The 17,309-nt window shown below is 28.8% G+C and overlaps 1 protein-coding gene across 1 annotated transcript; it reads left to right on the top strand.

Annotated features, from left to right (window-relative positions):
* The first annotated feature begins 1,787 nt into the window (after positions 1-1,787).
* Positions 1,788-4,046, top strand: LOC132943010 (YEATS domain-containing protein 2-like). Its single transcript, XM_061011769.1, has 2 exons — positions 1,788-2,063; positions 2,902-4,046. The coding sequence occupies exon 2, from the start codon at positions 2,928-2,930 to the stop codon at positions 3,720-3,722; it is 795 nt and encodes a 264-aa protein (XP_060867752.1). The 5' UTR covers positions 1,788-2,063; positions 2,902-2,927; the 3' UTR covers positions 3,723-4,046.
* The last annotated feature ends 13,263 nt before the right edge of the window (positions 4,047-17,309 follow it).

Here is a 17,309-nt window from a genome sequence, read left to right as displayed (position 1 = left end):
AAAAAAAAGAATTCGTTCCTTTGGAAAATGAACGAGTTCCTTTTTTAGTTCCAAATAAAATAAAAATTCTTATGTAATCACTTATATTTTTTTTTTCATATGCATACTTCTTTAATTTTTAATTATAATATATAACTACAAGTATAGGTACATATTTTATAATTCTATTTTGAAATTTTCTTCAAAATTAAATTGTTGGCCAACGTGTGTCAATTGTCTTAAAGTCGATACTCAATAACAATCACTATATAGCAATATACATTATACACATTAAAAAAAATCTTAATTTCAATTATTTACATAATTATCTGTGTAAATTATTGGAACTAGAAAGGAACGAACAATTTTGTTTTTTCTTGAAAAAAAGAACTAGTTAATTTCCTTGTTCTTTTTTTTAAAAAAAGAATCCGTTCCTTCCAAACACTGACTTATGAACATCAATTGTAGGTACCTATCTACATTATGTTGAAATTCTCAGAATGAATAATGTATTCTACTTCAGAATCTGAAATTAAAAACTTACCTATACCTATGCTGTTATCCAAAAAAGTAAAAAAATATTATGTTAAGTAAGATAAAAAAAAATAGAGAAAAGTATAATTTTTTTTTAAACTTGTTTTGTATTTTTTTCAAAATATGTAAAAAAAAAAAACCTAACAATAATATTTTTCAAGAAAATGAATATTTACCTTTAAAAGAATGACCTTGCGTACAACTGTGCTGCAGTATTACGTTTGTGTGTATATATACAGTTAATAATAAAACATGTATATAATTATAGTTGCACTTGAATACATATTATTACTATCCACACTTATAATATGTATCCATGTAGGTTAGGTACATTAGGTAATCATTGTTTGATTCAAGGTGTATTGGATTTGCTTTGGATGCCAGGTTGGTGGTTGGCATATTGCATAGGTTCATAATATCAGTGGCGCCGAATTAAATTAAAACTGGCAGTTCAATTGACCCACCCCTTATTCAAACGACTGAGAAACCGGCTTAGCTAATTATGTATAAATAATTTATTAACATTCTTGTGTTTAATACAATTATAGCAGGTAGACTAGGAAATAGATAGGTTTATACTCTATTATTTTACCCTGCGACCACCCTCTCAATTTTTAAAACTGTTCATTGCACTATCTGAAGACACACCACTGGTAGGTCGATCTAGGACAATTATTGGACATGGATGTCAAAAAGGTAGCTATTAAAAAAAATGGTTGATTTAATATTCAACTTTCATGGTAGGTACGTTGACATTTAAAAATGTTAAAAGAAGATATCTATCTAACCTAACCTTCCGAAGCATTGAGACTGAACTACTTCATTCTCAGCGTATGACTTATTAGTTATTATTTATCAGTGAATTACATTTACAGCTTATCGGTTGGCGGTTACCGCTATAAATTAAAATATCTCTGTAGAAGTTAAGAACTAGGTACAGTTCAGAAAATTCAAAATATAAATATTAAATTCGGCCAGCATTAATACTAGCATTGCAGTAGCCAAGGTTTATAGATAGGTATGTTAATTCGTGGTTAGCAACCTTCTTGTTTAATTTTGTCATGGATACTAGAATATGGTGTGAGCACTGAGCACGATTTTATCTTAAATGATCTAAGGTATGATCAGTGGCCGCCATAGCTGTTGTGCTGCTGATATAATACTATATATATACAACTTGTCAATTTTATATACACGAAGATTCGTTATTATTATTATTATTATTCTATGGTAGCCGCATGTGAGTTATCACAATATATCATAACACTGATAAGATTAAAGATATTAAATACTAAATAGTTAATTTGTAATAATGTGTAGCTGAGTAGCTGTAATAAATAATAATGTAGATGAGCAGGAGGCAGCCGTCCAGATATTGTTATTTTATGTGGTCCAGTGGTCCTGTCCAGGACTCACCATAAGACAAATATACAGTTACTCCAATAAATATAAATTGCAATAAGTCTACGTTATTGTGACGCCATACCGTACTTAGAACATACCATAACGTTTTGATAATATAATAGAAGAATATTGACATTTTTACATAGGTAATATTATATTGTCTTGTTATACATACTATTGTTGTTATTTAGTATTTTATTTTAAGTGTGATTTACAAAAGTTAATACCTACTTGATAAACTGTTAAATACAAATCCATAATAATTATTATTATAATTATAATACCCTCCATATTTGTTAATTATTTTATGTGCTTTATTTTCAAGTAAAAAAATAGGTGAGTACCTATTTTATGTTTTATTCAATTTATACAAAATTAAAATTATTGTAATGGTGTAATTAGTTTTCATTATATATAGGTAATCCAGTATGTTCAAAAACATTATGTATAAATAATTCTTGTTTAATTCTTGAATAAGTTAAATTTTTCTAAAGTGTAATTATATATAATATACATAGTGATATGCTGGCGTCATGAATTTTTCCTACACTGACATGAGTTGTTGACTAACAGGTATAACTAATACTATAGCCCTAAAGAAAAATGCTCATAACACTACTGTAGTCTGTTAGGTATAGGTATGAGTATAATGAATATTAATATTTAATCATTTATTATTTGTATGAATTCTGCTTTGAGAATTGACTTACACAATAATTGAGTAGGTATACTTTTTTATTTAAATTTGTGTAGGCTAAAGATAGTAAATAATATTGTACTTACTAATAATTATATTTGTACACAGTATATTAGTATTTTTTAATGTGCTCGCATAATTAATAAAATACTATGATAACGGATAACCATTTTGATTCAATTATTTTTCATTAATACATTTATATTTCATTTATAATCATAATAATAAATTAGGTATATAAAATTATAAAACAAGAAATAAATTATTATTTTGTTTGTTTATTATAGGTGAATTAACATTGTTTGCATTTGAAATGAATTCAACTGAAAAAATTTTAAAAACATTAAGTACAGATCAAATTTCCCAAGTTGTTGCTGGTGTGCAAGCAGATTTGGATGATGAAATGGTCAAAACAAAACGAACACTAGATCAAATTGATCAAAATATTTTCACTTGTATCAACAATTTAAAAAAACTCAGAAGAAGCATCATAATATCACATTATGCTAAAATGAAAAATAATACCGATGGCAATAAAAACTATCAAAGGGATGCCCTTCTCAAAAACTTGGATTGTGAAGACGAAGCAAAAGATTTGAGTGTATTTATGACAAATCTGAGTAATGCATCGACACGAGTGAAAACTGAACCTATGAGCAACATTGAACAACTAAGCAAAACTGTCTCACAAAATGCTTTGCCTTCTGGAAGCTTTATTCCTAAGACTGGATTAATTGAATTAACATTTGTTATTGGAAATATTGTTAAAATAAGTGATTCTGAAAATGAAATGAAATACAAATGGACTGTTTATGTACGCAATGCAGAAGAAGGTGTTGACAATTTGGTTTACATTGACAAAGTGACATATTTCTTACATGAATCCTATGAACCCAACCATATTGTAGATGTAATTAAAAAACCATTTTCATTAACAAGACATGGATGGGGAGAATTTGTAATTCGTTTACGTTTGCACTTCAAAGGTAACATGAATGTTCAAACTGATGTGTATCATAAACTGTGCCTGAATAAAGACATAACAGTCGGTATCCCGATGGTTGCTAAGGAGCAAACTGTGAAGTACAAATTATTGCTGCACAAATAGTATGTTTTTATAATGTAAATTTAGTTTTTGTAAATATTGTGTACATAGAATAATAACTATGAATTATGATGTATTGAACCATAAAATTATACTCTACTTTTAATTGTAACTAAGTAAATACATTAAAAAAAACTGATACAAAACAAAAGCTTTTAAATTATTATTGATTTGATTCTATAGTACTTCAGTTAGAATTAATAAGTATCTAATATGTTAATTATACATTTATTACCTTAATTTTTACAACCAATACCACCTATATGTATATTGTTTTACCCATCTCCTATAAATCTACAATATTACTAACTTATATTAAAAGGTTATTTTGAAGATACAAATAATATATAAGTTTAAAAGATAATTAATTTAAATTGAGTACTTCATAACTTGTAGAATGTAGTCATGTAGATATTAAATAAAATAATGATGCTACTTGGATTTACGTAAATTTGATGAGTTAATTAATAATAACGATAGTTATTAGTTAGGTACTTAAGTATGGCTTTACACTATTTTTAAAAATACACTACATAGGTACATACTTTCATAGATAATATATTTATATTTTATATAAGTATGTACCATCAATTTATTACATTACTATTGTAACTATTTATGTAATTTTTCCAGTAATTATAAAAAACTTAAAAATGTTGTTCAACAATTGACTTCTAATAAGACAATAAGTAATAATTGTTTCAATATATTACCAACGTAGATATATTCTGAGCACAAAGCCACAAAATACAAATAAAAATCTTAATTTTCGGTTCTTAACAATTTCAAACTTGATGCTGCAAGTTGAGATTTTTTAGACATTTCAAGTTTTTCAACAGCAATTGCTGGCTGCTGCTGAATGATGTCAATGATACACACACTATAGTCACACTGATACCTTTTATCACTTATATCGAAATTGAATAACAGCTGGTGTACCTTATCTATATTCTATATTATGATGATAATGGAGAGACGTTCCTCAACTTCCGCGGTATGTTCGTACTTTTGTAATTCATACTTTTTAGCTTTTGTGGTATTGTGGGACAGTTCCAGCACTGTATAAAGAAAATTAGTAATTACTACTACAAAGATTTCTTAACTAATAAATAAAAGTGGTAGTTGTAAAGTTCACAGGTTATAGTAATTATATCAAATACTATATACATCGTATATAGTATTTGATACTTAAATTTAAAAATGAGCCAAATACCAGAATCTTCATCTAATTGTCGAACAGTGAGTATCCAAATTTGTTAAATAGTAAAAACCAATAACAACTTTTAATCATAATATATTGCTTTATCGCTTCGGCATCAATATAGTGTAAATATAGGCTTCGAAATCAATATAGTTTAAATATAGTTAACAGATGTTTCCTTTTTCTTTAAAATTCTTACAATTTGTTTTACGTTCTCATTTTTATAAAATACAAATTCCAACCTTTGGTTTACACTTAATAACAACTGATCCATGGTACCATGGATCTTAATGGACTTAATACCATGTTAGATTAGGATGGACGATAATTTCAGAAGATCTGGGATATTACATATTATTTAAAAATGCTCAGTTTCTCAAGAAGTACTTCAAGACATAAGTGTTGTTACTGATCATCAGTAATTAATATAATAATGTCCTTCTATTAAACATTATAAGTAAAGTTGATTTTAGTATTTTTATTTTTGTTGTAAATGTTTTTAATTGGTTTAATAATTGTTTAAAAACAATTAAATATAAATATGTGGTATGGTGATGGGTAAATAGATCATTATATTAGTTTCTTAGTTTTGTGTAATTTTAAGAAAAAAAATCATTCATTCCTGAAGAATAGCCACTACGGGTATACAAAACTACTTATTAAGTAATACACTTATGCTAAAAAAATTACATAAATATTTATAGGTACCTATTGTATAATATTAAAAATTTGTTCTATTTACTTCTATTTAATAAGCTTATAAAATAAACTAATAAAAGTTAGTTCTTTTATTTCATAATTTTAATATTAGCATAAATTTAAAAAAAAAATTATCTGACCACCATGGTAGATACTAATGTATTTTATAATAATATAAACTATGCAACTATAATATTAGTTAAGAACTTTATTTAGATATTCAAAAATGTTTAATGAGATGCAATAATTGAATGTTGGTTGTTTAAGAGGATGTCAGCGCCCTATTTGGCTATTTGTCACCCGCAACATAATAAATGTACGTTTAGCATAACCAACTCTTATGTTATCACTTTTAATATTAGAGTGAATTCATGTTATTATCAAACAAATTTAAGTTAAGAACATTACCTGTGTTCTTACATTGGCTATTTTATGATATTATAATTTGTATGTAAGTTATGACTTATAAGCGTACATTATTGCAATAATTTAAAAATGCTTATGAATTGTATAAAAATTAAAATATTGTAAAAAGCCAACATAGGGACACAGGTATGTTCTAATCATAAAGTTTTGTAATAGGTGAATTCACTTAAATATTAAAAGTAACAACACAGGGGTCAGGGTTGGTTTGGTAAACCTAAATTTGATATGTTGCGCGTGGGTCAGAGAGAAAGAGAACAAATGGTGCGCTGAGCCGCTGAAATCTTAAAAATATTTAATTTACTAATGCATTTAAAATAATTACCTATTATTGTTATAATATTTTAGATTTATTGTAAGATTGAATACATATTTTAAATAGGTATTCTGAAATTGAATGCATAGGTAAGTCAGTTTTCCATGTTTATTTTTTAATTATGATGTTGCCAGTTTGTAATTTTAAAGAAACTTATCCTAATATGCAAGCCCGGATTAAGGGGGGGGCACGGTCCCGGGGCCCATTGATTTTTGGGTCCCATATTTATCCCCAAAATATATTTTTTTAACGCGTCCAATACAGTTTAAAAAAAAATTATTATGTAAGTAGGTAGGTATGTAGGTAAATTATAATTAAAAATAATATGTTCTCAATTTTATATTACGAAAAATTACTATAAATAATGAACTAAATATTTAGCTCTTGTAAATTAGGTATATCAGTTAAAAGTATTAATGCATATTATACTAAAATTTAGAGGACCATAGTTAATAACCTAGTGAAACAGAATTGATCATTTTACTGTCAAAATGTTCAGAAAAAAAGCTTTACCAGAAACTATAAAAAAATATGGTGGTTACCATTTGAAAAAAAAAGTTGATTTTATTATTGGTAAAACTGCGTGTTTAACAATTTTGAAAACGTTTTAAATAATTGCCTGTTAAAAATAGAAAAACACGTCTTTTTTTTGTTTTAACGAAATTCAATATCATAGATCCATAATAAATTGTTAAAAAAAAAGCCGCGTACAATGACATAAGATACATCCTGAATATTTTTTGTATAGTAAAACATTATACAATTATATAAAGTCGTTAATATGTAATGATACATTGATACAATTATTTTGAAGTTAAAGTTGAAAGGGGGCCCACTAAGTGTATGGTGTCCCGGGCTTGCTAATATTACTTACTGTTATGATTTAAAAAAATCATAATTAAAAAAAAAAAGGTTGATTATAAAATATACACATGTTATTGCCATGGAGAAAACCAATAAGACTCTGCGTGTATATTTCATAGATGTGGGAATGGCTAGACCTAAAAAGTATTATACATATATGGGTGACCTATAGTCAATTTTGAATCTTTTATTATTATTTTTTTTAGTGAAATATTAAATTAGATACCTATATATAAGTCAATATATAAGCTTATCCTACTACAAATGTCTGTGCATACAAACAATCTAAAATACCTATGTACCTTGGCCCATTTGTGGAATATTGTAGTATTACCTAGGTAGTAAGTATACAATACTGACATGCTTTATAGTACATCATCAAACTGTATGTTATTATATGATATAATTCAGTATTTCATAATACTATTAAATTGTTATTGAAAAATATTAATTTCTTATTAACTAATGAATTATTTAATGATGAATGCTTCGTTCGTGAAATATTATTTTAACATAATTTTTCATTTAACTATGTGGCAATGACAAGGTATAGGTTTACAATGTACTATGTAGGTATATCAGGTCATGGTTTCAAATAAGTAGTCCCTGGCACAGTGATCCTAGTACCAAAAAAAATATGTCAGTCAATTGTGATAAGAAAATTAATTACATTCCTCTCTTATAGTCTATAAACTATTATTCAAACTAGTTAAGATAATCATCATGTATTTGTAATTCTTACAACTACATTTTAAAACAATTATACCGTTGAATAAAATTTATTTTAATAATATACCTATTTCAGTTTTTGGAAAAAAAAAAGTAATGCAAATTACTTATTTATTATTTTAATATTCATTAACCAGTAATTCATAATTTCACTAAAAAAATTAATTGCCGATACAGAAATTAGATAAATATAGGGGGCACAGTAAGTATACTAACCTAACCAATTCCGTTAATTTCATTAAGAGGACGCTATACACGGACATTTGTTTTCTCCGTCCTACAAGTGCGTAGCATAGCAAATTTACGCTCAGCAGATCACGTTTAACTCAGTTAGTTTAAAAACGAAAATGAATTGACCTATTAAGAAACTTGATGGTAAGAACATTAAGTATCTGTGTTTGTTTATGGGTTTTTTACGATAATTCAGTTATAAGTGAGTTATGAGCATTTTTAATTTACGCTATATTATATACGCATAACTTACTAAAAAATTTAACTATCGTAAAAAACTATCATACAAACACAGATAATGTACTTACCATCAAGTTTCATAATAGGTCGATTCACTCTAATTTTTAAACTAACGGAGCTAAACGCATTCTTCTGAGTGTAAATTTGCCATGTTACGCACTTGTAAGTCGAAGACAACAAATGGCCGTGTAGCGTCCTCTTTACAAGTGTAGGACTAATCAAATTAGATTAAACGCATGCTTTTAAGTTTAATAAGTGTATCAATCATAAACAACTTTTGATTGGGTTTCTTAAGAGTACACCAAACTCGCATGTGTTGTCTCCGTCTTACAAACGCGTAACATACCAATTTCACGCTCAGAAATTCAGGTTTTATGCAGTTAGCTTAAAAATTAGAGTGAATCGATATATTATGAAACTTAATTGTAAGCATATTATCTGTGTTTTGTTGGAAGTTTTTTTACGGAAGTTATAACGTGTATAATAAATGTAAATTAAAAATGCTCATAACTCACTTAAAAACTGAATTATCGTAAAAAAACTTCCTTAAAAACACAGATAATGTTCATATCATCAAGTTTCATGATATGTCAATTCACTTTAATTTTTAAGCTAACAGCATAAAACTTGAATTTCTGACCGTAAATTTAGTATGTTTTGCATTTGTTAGACGGAGACACACATGCGAGTGTGGCGTCCTCTTAATATAATATGTACATATTGTACTTCATTGCTATGCTATTAAATAAACATTAGATTTGTATGTGGGCATGTGGCAATACCTCAAGTGTTCAAAATTGTTGGAACAAATTTTAAATTTTGATTTCTCAACTTTTGTGAAATAATTCCAATTGTAATTTTGAAATTAGAATTTGCTCATCTTATATAATATTATCTAGTATTATTATCTCGATTATTTTCACAAACTTCAAGGTGAAGTAATGGACATTTTTTTTTTTGAATGACACTAGTGATCGGTAGGTTTATAATATCTTATACATTTCCCATTGGTAAGTGGGTGCCTCTATAAATTTTTCTTGCATGCTCATGATTGTATTATGTATTTTAATTGCTAGGTAGTAGGTAGGTATAGCGTCATGCTGTTTTACAACCACGCTCTTGATTTCTGTTATTTTTTGACAACTCGTTGCTATTGATATTTGATATTGATCATCATTCATCACTGTTCAATTTTTGCGAGAAAAAAATCATTGTAACCCAATGTCATAATGATGCCAGCAATGGAATTTTCACGGTACATTAATTCTATTTAATATTTCGTTATTGTTTATCTCTTCAGTCCTGAATAACGTCCTTGTTCAAAATACAATAAACAATACCTATATCTATAGATATCGATATAGAATAATAATAGTAATAGTGTAATAACCGATAATAATAAACTGACCGTGATGATGATGGGACTCAATGTGGTACAAGCTTAGTAGGAACCAGGAAATTATACTGTTATATACTGTGGCTTTAGTGGTTGCCCGTAAACAATATTACGTTTATTTTTTATTTAACTTTACAAGCTTATATACAAAACCTTGGAAGTTGTAACCTTATACCTTGCGGTATAGAAACATTAATTTCTGATTAAAATTGGAGTACTTATGTCTTATAAATATTAGAGAAAAAAAATGATGACTGCCTTCTAAAATGAGTAAAATTGTATTGTGTTTTTATTTCTTATATACTTATTTATATTAGTGCAGCTTTTAATATTTAGTTTAATATACTTATTGAGCATTTTCAATTTTCACTAATCCCCAGAACATTTTCAAATAAATTACCGTTATATTTTTATCTTCTCTTACTGACGCCTGACATACTTATGTGTATTCCATTTTTTTTTTGCTTATTATAGTTTTGTGTTTAATCAGTATAATACCGTCTACTATTAGTTCACTTCCAACTATTATAAATATGTCTTGTCGATTTTACAAACGTAGGTATACATACGTATTATGTGTAGGTACACGTACACGTATATGTTCTTATAGTACCTACCTATAAGTGGATTGTAGGTACAATATATCCAAATATAACATGTTTCTTGTAAATCATAAATCAAGCTATTATAAAATTACTATTTTTTGTACTTTGTAACATTTTCAAGTAATATTGGATCACATCAAAGAACAAGTTAGATCATAGGTAGTATATACATTATATTAATATAATATTATACTTACCTACTCATGTAGGTCATTGTGTACTCATATTGTAGTCATGTCTTCTATACCTGTAGGCTGTAGCTAATAGCTGTGGGGTTTTCAGTTGTGTACATGACGTGATTGGATTTTCTTACTATTGTTCGTATTTCGTACTTCTTCTCCAGAAGACATTATATTAAATTACTTAGTTGTATAAATTTAGTGGGCACCCGTAGGTATCTGTCATGCCCGGGTGGGGGATGGCGGCACTTCTCTCCGGATATACCGTGACTTGCCCGAAGAAAAATGCCGCCCGCGGCTGGGTTCGAACCGGTGCTAGAACTATATAGAGGCGCTTCCAGACAAAGCAGCTTTTGACCCTCGGCACGGCCGCGCTTCAAATACGCGTCCGCACGGTGCGGCATTTGAAAAAAGTTTGTTTCACTACTAATTACTTGAAAAATAATTTAAAAACTTAAAAAATAAGTATTGATGCCGCGCGGCTTTGCCGAAAATACGTCCAAACACGCGTGGCATAGGTGAGCGGCACAAGTCACGCGGCTTTCTTTTGATGTAGACCGTCTACTAGGTCGATCGGAAATTATGCCGCGCGGCATCAAAAAAAGCCGCGAAAAATGTATTCAATATATTAACTGGTTTTACTCTATTTTTAATTTAGAATTTAAATTGAGCATATTCTCAAATGCCGACATCTTCTGCAGCCTGCAGGTCTTAAGTAAATTGACGACAAGAGACCCATCGAACTGTTTTTACTATCAGACAGGGGAAATACCTCCTATTCAGGCATCCAACCCCCAAATTACGTCACTAGCTTTGGCTAGGCCCTATACTGGCTACACCACCTACGCAGGCGCAAATAGGCGGGGCTAAAGCCTTACTTTTATAATTTATAATATTGAATAAGCTTAAAACAAAATGTAGGAAATGTTTAAGGGGATATGGACATTTTTTTGGGGGGAGGGGGCTTAGCCCCTAAAGCCCCCTCACTATTTGCGCCTGACCACCTGTGACATCAAACATTATAAAGAAAAACACCGATTCAAATTGTGCACGATTACAATACTTATCCAAAATATAATAATTCAGTTACTATCAGTGACAATGCGAATACCAAGTCATAGCTAGGCATATGCTCGTAAAAATATAATATTATATTATTTAGATAATGGACACACTATTTTACACAATTTATAATCAATGATACATATTTATATATAGACAGCTATTAAATTCGTAGAATGATAATGTCATTATTTTAATAATTATTGAGAACTTCTCAAGATTGTAAACAAAAATACGTTTCCTGATTTAAAAAAAAAAATGTTTATTTCGTATTTATATTTAGGTAGTAGGTATTTACTCTAAACGAATAATAATAATAATATTAATAAGTACAAAATCAGGGGCCCCCAATTTTTCGATAATTAAGACGGGGCCACAATTGTGGATTAGCGGTCCGGACCATTCCGGCTCTGGACACACCACTAACTATCCAACAACCAGATAAGATAAGACAACGGGCACTACGGAGTACTACGGCCTGTTTCACATTGACGCGTATCGTAGGCCCGCGTTTTAATTTACATTGGTTAAACTCATACGCGCCACTCCGCCGATGGCGCGTTTCCCTCGGCGGTATGGCACGTATGAACTTACTTAATGTAAACTAAAAACGCGTGCGCACGGTATATGTCGCGTAAGATACGCGTCCATGTGAAACGGGCCTAATAAAAGATCATGAAGCTAATAAATAAAATTATTAATACATTTGTTCGCCTGTTCACATGAATATACTAATTCTCACGTGTTCACGTGATTAAGCTTTCGTTGATTCGTGTGTATTAACCATACGTGATTTAATTTGTTTCATTCATGTAATCATAGTATACGTGAACACGTACATTCATATTCACGTACAAAAACGAGACCCCTAGTAATAACAAAGATTTTTTTTTTTTATTGAACTTTAAGCCCAAGAAACTGGCCATTAGCTAACAAAGATTATAATATAGTATCGTAGTCACGTTATTCGAGACTAATCGTATATTATATCATAAGTTATAACCTATATTGTTGATAACTTAAAAATACATAGATACCTGGAACCTTATAAATAATTACCAACCACAGTTGAAATAACTACAATTAAACAATTGACAAAACAGTTAAGATTTAAAAAACCATATTTAGCGGTTCTAATTTCAAATTAAGAATCACTAATATATAGGTATGCTGAACTATCCTACCCGAGCTATATTAATCTGCATTCTGTCTTATCAGAATTTTGTTTTTTTAATGACCCCCTAGTTTTACTGTCATATTGTAAACGGTTATTAGATTCTCAGCGGAGCGATGAATGTACCTATTGATTTTACAATGATATTATGTGTTTTTTATTTTTTGTGTCTGGGTGCACGATAATTAGTAATCAAAATTGAAAATAATGCTTTGATTTTCAACTTTAGTATCTTGTTTGATAGAAAAGTGAATCTAGTTAGTGCATTCGGGGGTCAACATTTAAAATATCCCAGTAGTTTTTATAAGCGCCGGGAAAAATAGAAAACAATTAAGGAAAAACGGGAATTTTTACGCAAAATCGGTTTTCGACAATATCGATTTTGGTTTTTGGTGTAACTCTAAAACAAATGATCGTATAGATACATAAAACTTTCACTGAATAATTATATTAGCATTTTCTATACACTATTAAACTTTCAGAATGTTATGAGCTGTTTACAGACATTTTTTGTTTCCAATTTTTTAGTTTTTTTTTTCTATAAATGTCAAAAAAATTGTATACGTTTGGTCAAAAAACTTGAAAATACAAATACAAGGCAATAAAATATGTTTTCATAGTTAAAATCGGTATTTTTCTTCCACTTTTTGGGACTTTCATGTTGAAAGTTTTTTGATTTCAAAATATAGTGACGTTTGACTCCGCGTATGTAGGTACGTGATGGATTTCCAAGAATCTTAGCATAAAATGTTCGGGGAACTTTCGCACATTAATTATCAGTCACTATACACACGCAGTCACACATCACTCACAATGGATAAATGGAAATAGAATATTTCCTAAATCCAACTCATTTAAATGCAGGTTCGCTTTCAACCGGCCTTAATTACCTATTGCCTATTGGCTATAATTATAATAAATCACGGACATTTCCCTCTCCCACCATTTTTTTTTAAAGTTTACTATTTAATAATATAATATTATTAGTTAATATGAAATTAATTTATGTCTATTGTCTAATATTTTCAACTATTTTCATAAATATAATAAATTATAGATGTATATTTTTGATCAACTGAACTACTTAAATCAAATTCACAAGCAATTATTAAATTGTTAAATATTCAAACTGGTACAGTTTTAACAAAAAATAAATAAATAAATATTAGCAAAGGATAAAAAATATAAGTTAAGAAATAACAAAAGAATCAGAATTCAAATGTTTTTTACAAAATGTAACATTTTGATGTCAGAATTTTTAACCATTTTTATTAATTATTAATAATATTTTACTTTATAGGTTATACCTACTTATTTTTTTTATTTTTACTGTTTCAAGTAAGTAGTTCAGTTGATTAAACATATAGGTACACATTTATAATCTATTATATTTATGAAAATAAAAACTATTTTATATTTTATTTAGAAAAAAATGTCATATTAAATAATAAATAATATTATAACTCATTAAATGCAATATTATTAGTTAATAATTAACTTTAAAAAAATGGGGGGAAAATGTCCTACTAGACTGAAAACAGTCGGGGGGAAAAAGTCCATTTACCAATTATAATATATAGGGTATAGGCTATGATCTTCTAGATACTATTATTTTAATATTTTTTTTTTCTACCAACGCATTTTTGTAATATGCCTATTATTGCATTAATATTTATTAATTTACATGTATTCACTATTATGATCTCAAAACACCGAAATAATATATTTTCTATGTGAATTTTATAAAAAAATATCCTATAATGTGGCCACACAAGGACCGAAAGATTCCCGATTTCTCGATAGGCCTATCCGCCCCTGCGTGGACGTCACTCAATTTTTTTCAAATAGAACGTGAACGTGTACATTTGAAAATAATATGAATTTTAACGTGAACGAGTTCCTTTTTTAAACACTGAACGTGAACGTGAACGAATTATTTTTTTTAATGAACGTTCCTAACACTGGTTGAAACTAACAATAAACAATTGGTTGTGCTGAACTAAAATTTTATACGTCCTCATTAGCCGAAGAAATCTAAGTAGATACTGAATTCTGAAAGTAAAAGTATTCTATTATTTCTATTGGATATTTTAGACAATGTTCACTATAAATTATTATGACCAGCTAATCGTTTGCTTATAATATATTTAACATTGGATATTTGGATGTGTATTTAAATTTTTATTTGTGAATTTTATTTACAGCATAGTACCTCTACCTATTTATTTGACCAAGATTATTATTATGATTAATGAATTAGTCAAATTCTGATGAACACGTCTATACCTATATCTACTAAAATTATTTGACATTTCCATCTGCATACTGGAGTATAAATTTTAGTTTGGCCTTGGATATTATTAATAGAGAATAATATAAATAATATATGAATAGATAAAGCATCTTTCATCAGTCATCGCAAATACCACCAAGACAGGAAATTATAGTCTGATAGGTATAAACTACATTTTCCGGTTATTATTACGTTGTATTTTTCTTGTTTTTATTATTTTCCATTAATATTCATGCCAGCAAAACCAATAATTGTTTAAAATTACTACCGCTATATTATATAGGGTTCAGGTGACAAACATCATTATTATTATTATTATTATTGATATTAATTTTAAATATAATATTCATTTAAAATTGTTTTTATTGATATTAGTTTTTATATTCATCGAGACTTACAATTAATTATAAATAATAATTATGTTACCCATAGCAGCCATTATTATTATAATAGGTACGTTTATTTATACTTCATAGATAAGTTTACAAGTTTTTAGTTAGATGGATTAGACTACTTACTAGATTTCAAAAATGCGTTACGTGTTGGGTTTTTTACTACTATATTTTTAGAAAGTCAACAAGTAATTTACAGTTTAATATTAATACACGCTAATAGTGAATTCGTGAACCCCCGAGTATTCAAATATTATTCTATTCATTATTCAAAATAATCTCAAGCAACACAATTTTCATAAAATAAATAAAGTTTTTCAAACAAACCATAATATCAGTATTTCCAAGATATTTATATATGTAGGCAATAGGCATGTAGGTACTGTAGTAACCTGTCGCTGTCACCTGATTGCGGTCACTTCACGCTTCTTTAATGACGAAGGCTTCGTCGTTGAACTGGATCGGAAGAGGTTTTTAAAGTTTGTTAAATATTTATCGAATACAATATGTTAAATATGATAGTTGTTTATTACACAATAAAAATATTAGAATATAAGTTAAATTTTAAGTTTGTCGACAGAATATATAATTCTGCTGGAGAAATTGTACGTTAAACTAAAACTGGCAATTTACTTAGTAGTTAGTGTAGACTGCGGCGGCAATGCGGCTGTTACTAGTCCTCGACCCACACAAGTACTGCAAGTTTGGGATAACTACTTCTCTAGTTACTCTGTAGCTACTCTGAGGTCCTTTGACAAAATGGCCTCTATTCTATTTATATGGGACATACCGTGACTAAGGAGAGGGTGATTGACGTCATAGGATGGCTATTAGTGCTGTGTTCAGCACTAATCCGATCCTATGGCAGCATCAGTGGCCTAATTAGGTAGCGTAATGTTGTTATAGCCGCCTGGACTTTGGTACGCCGTTTTTATGTAAAAACGTCGGTATACTACATTCCTTCCCTGTTAGAATGATACTCCGTATCATAAAGGTAAAATAGTTGGATACACGGAGTATGCCGTGCTTCGGGGTACTAACGCTTCTTGCTTAATTTCGTTGTTCGGCGAATGTCCGGAACTGGTGGTTGCCTGATTATCATCGGTTACTTCGGGTTGTTCGGAAATTGGAAATTGTAATAGTTCTGTTCCTGGTCCGTGATCGCTTGCCTGTGCTTGCTTTCGACGTCGCGTTTGTGTGAACCATGTGAATTGTTCTATGCAACTTGCCATGAACACAATGAGACTGTCAGATCGTTATTGCACTAATTACATTATAGTAAATAGTCATGTTTGTTTTAACTGTATTTAATTTCTTCCGTTTAGATGTCCCGTGATATTGTTTCTTTTATCTCCGATGTAGATTTCGCAACTACTTTTAAGTCGAACATCTGATTTATTCGCATGTGTTTGTTTTTTTTTAAATGTTGTTAGTTAAGCCATGTAAAGGATAGAATTAAGGATATATCAGGAAATTACTGGCATGTTTACATTGGCTTCTACCGGGTTCGTCATGGGTCGAATACAATTCTTTTGCCCTACATAATATAACATATAGATAAATTATATGATTTATAGATATGAATTATAGATATGATTAGGTAAATTATTATCATAATAACCTTATTTCCCCCTTTTTTTTTATATATATTTTCATATTTAATATGTTTATAAATAATCTGGTTATATTAATTTTCTGAATAATAACAATTATAATACTAATTATGACTTCTTATAACTATCAAAGAAAATTAGAGGATTGTACAGCTAAATTTATATAAAAAATG

This window comes from Metopolophium dirhodum, chromosome 4 (genome assembly GCF_019925205.1).
Source record: "Metopolophium dirhodum isolate CAU chromosome 4, ASM1992520v1, whole genome shotgun sequence".
Taxonomy (NCBI): domain Eukaryota; kingdom Metazoa; phylum Arthropoda; class Insecta; order Hemiptera; family Aphididae; genus Metopolophium; species Metopolophium dirhodum.
Note: the sequence above shows the minus strand (reverse complement) of the source record. Positions and strands in the feature narration are given on the sequence as shown.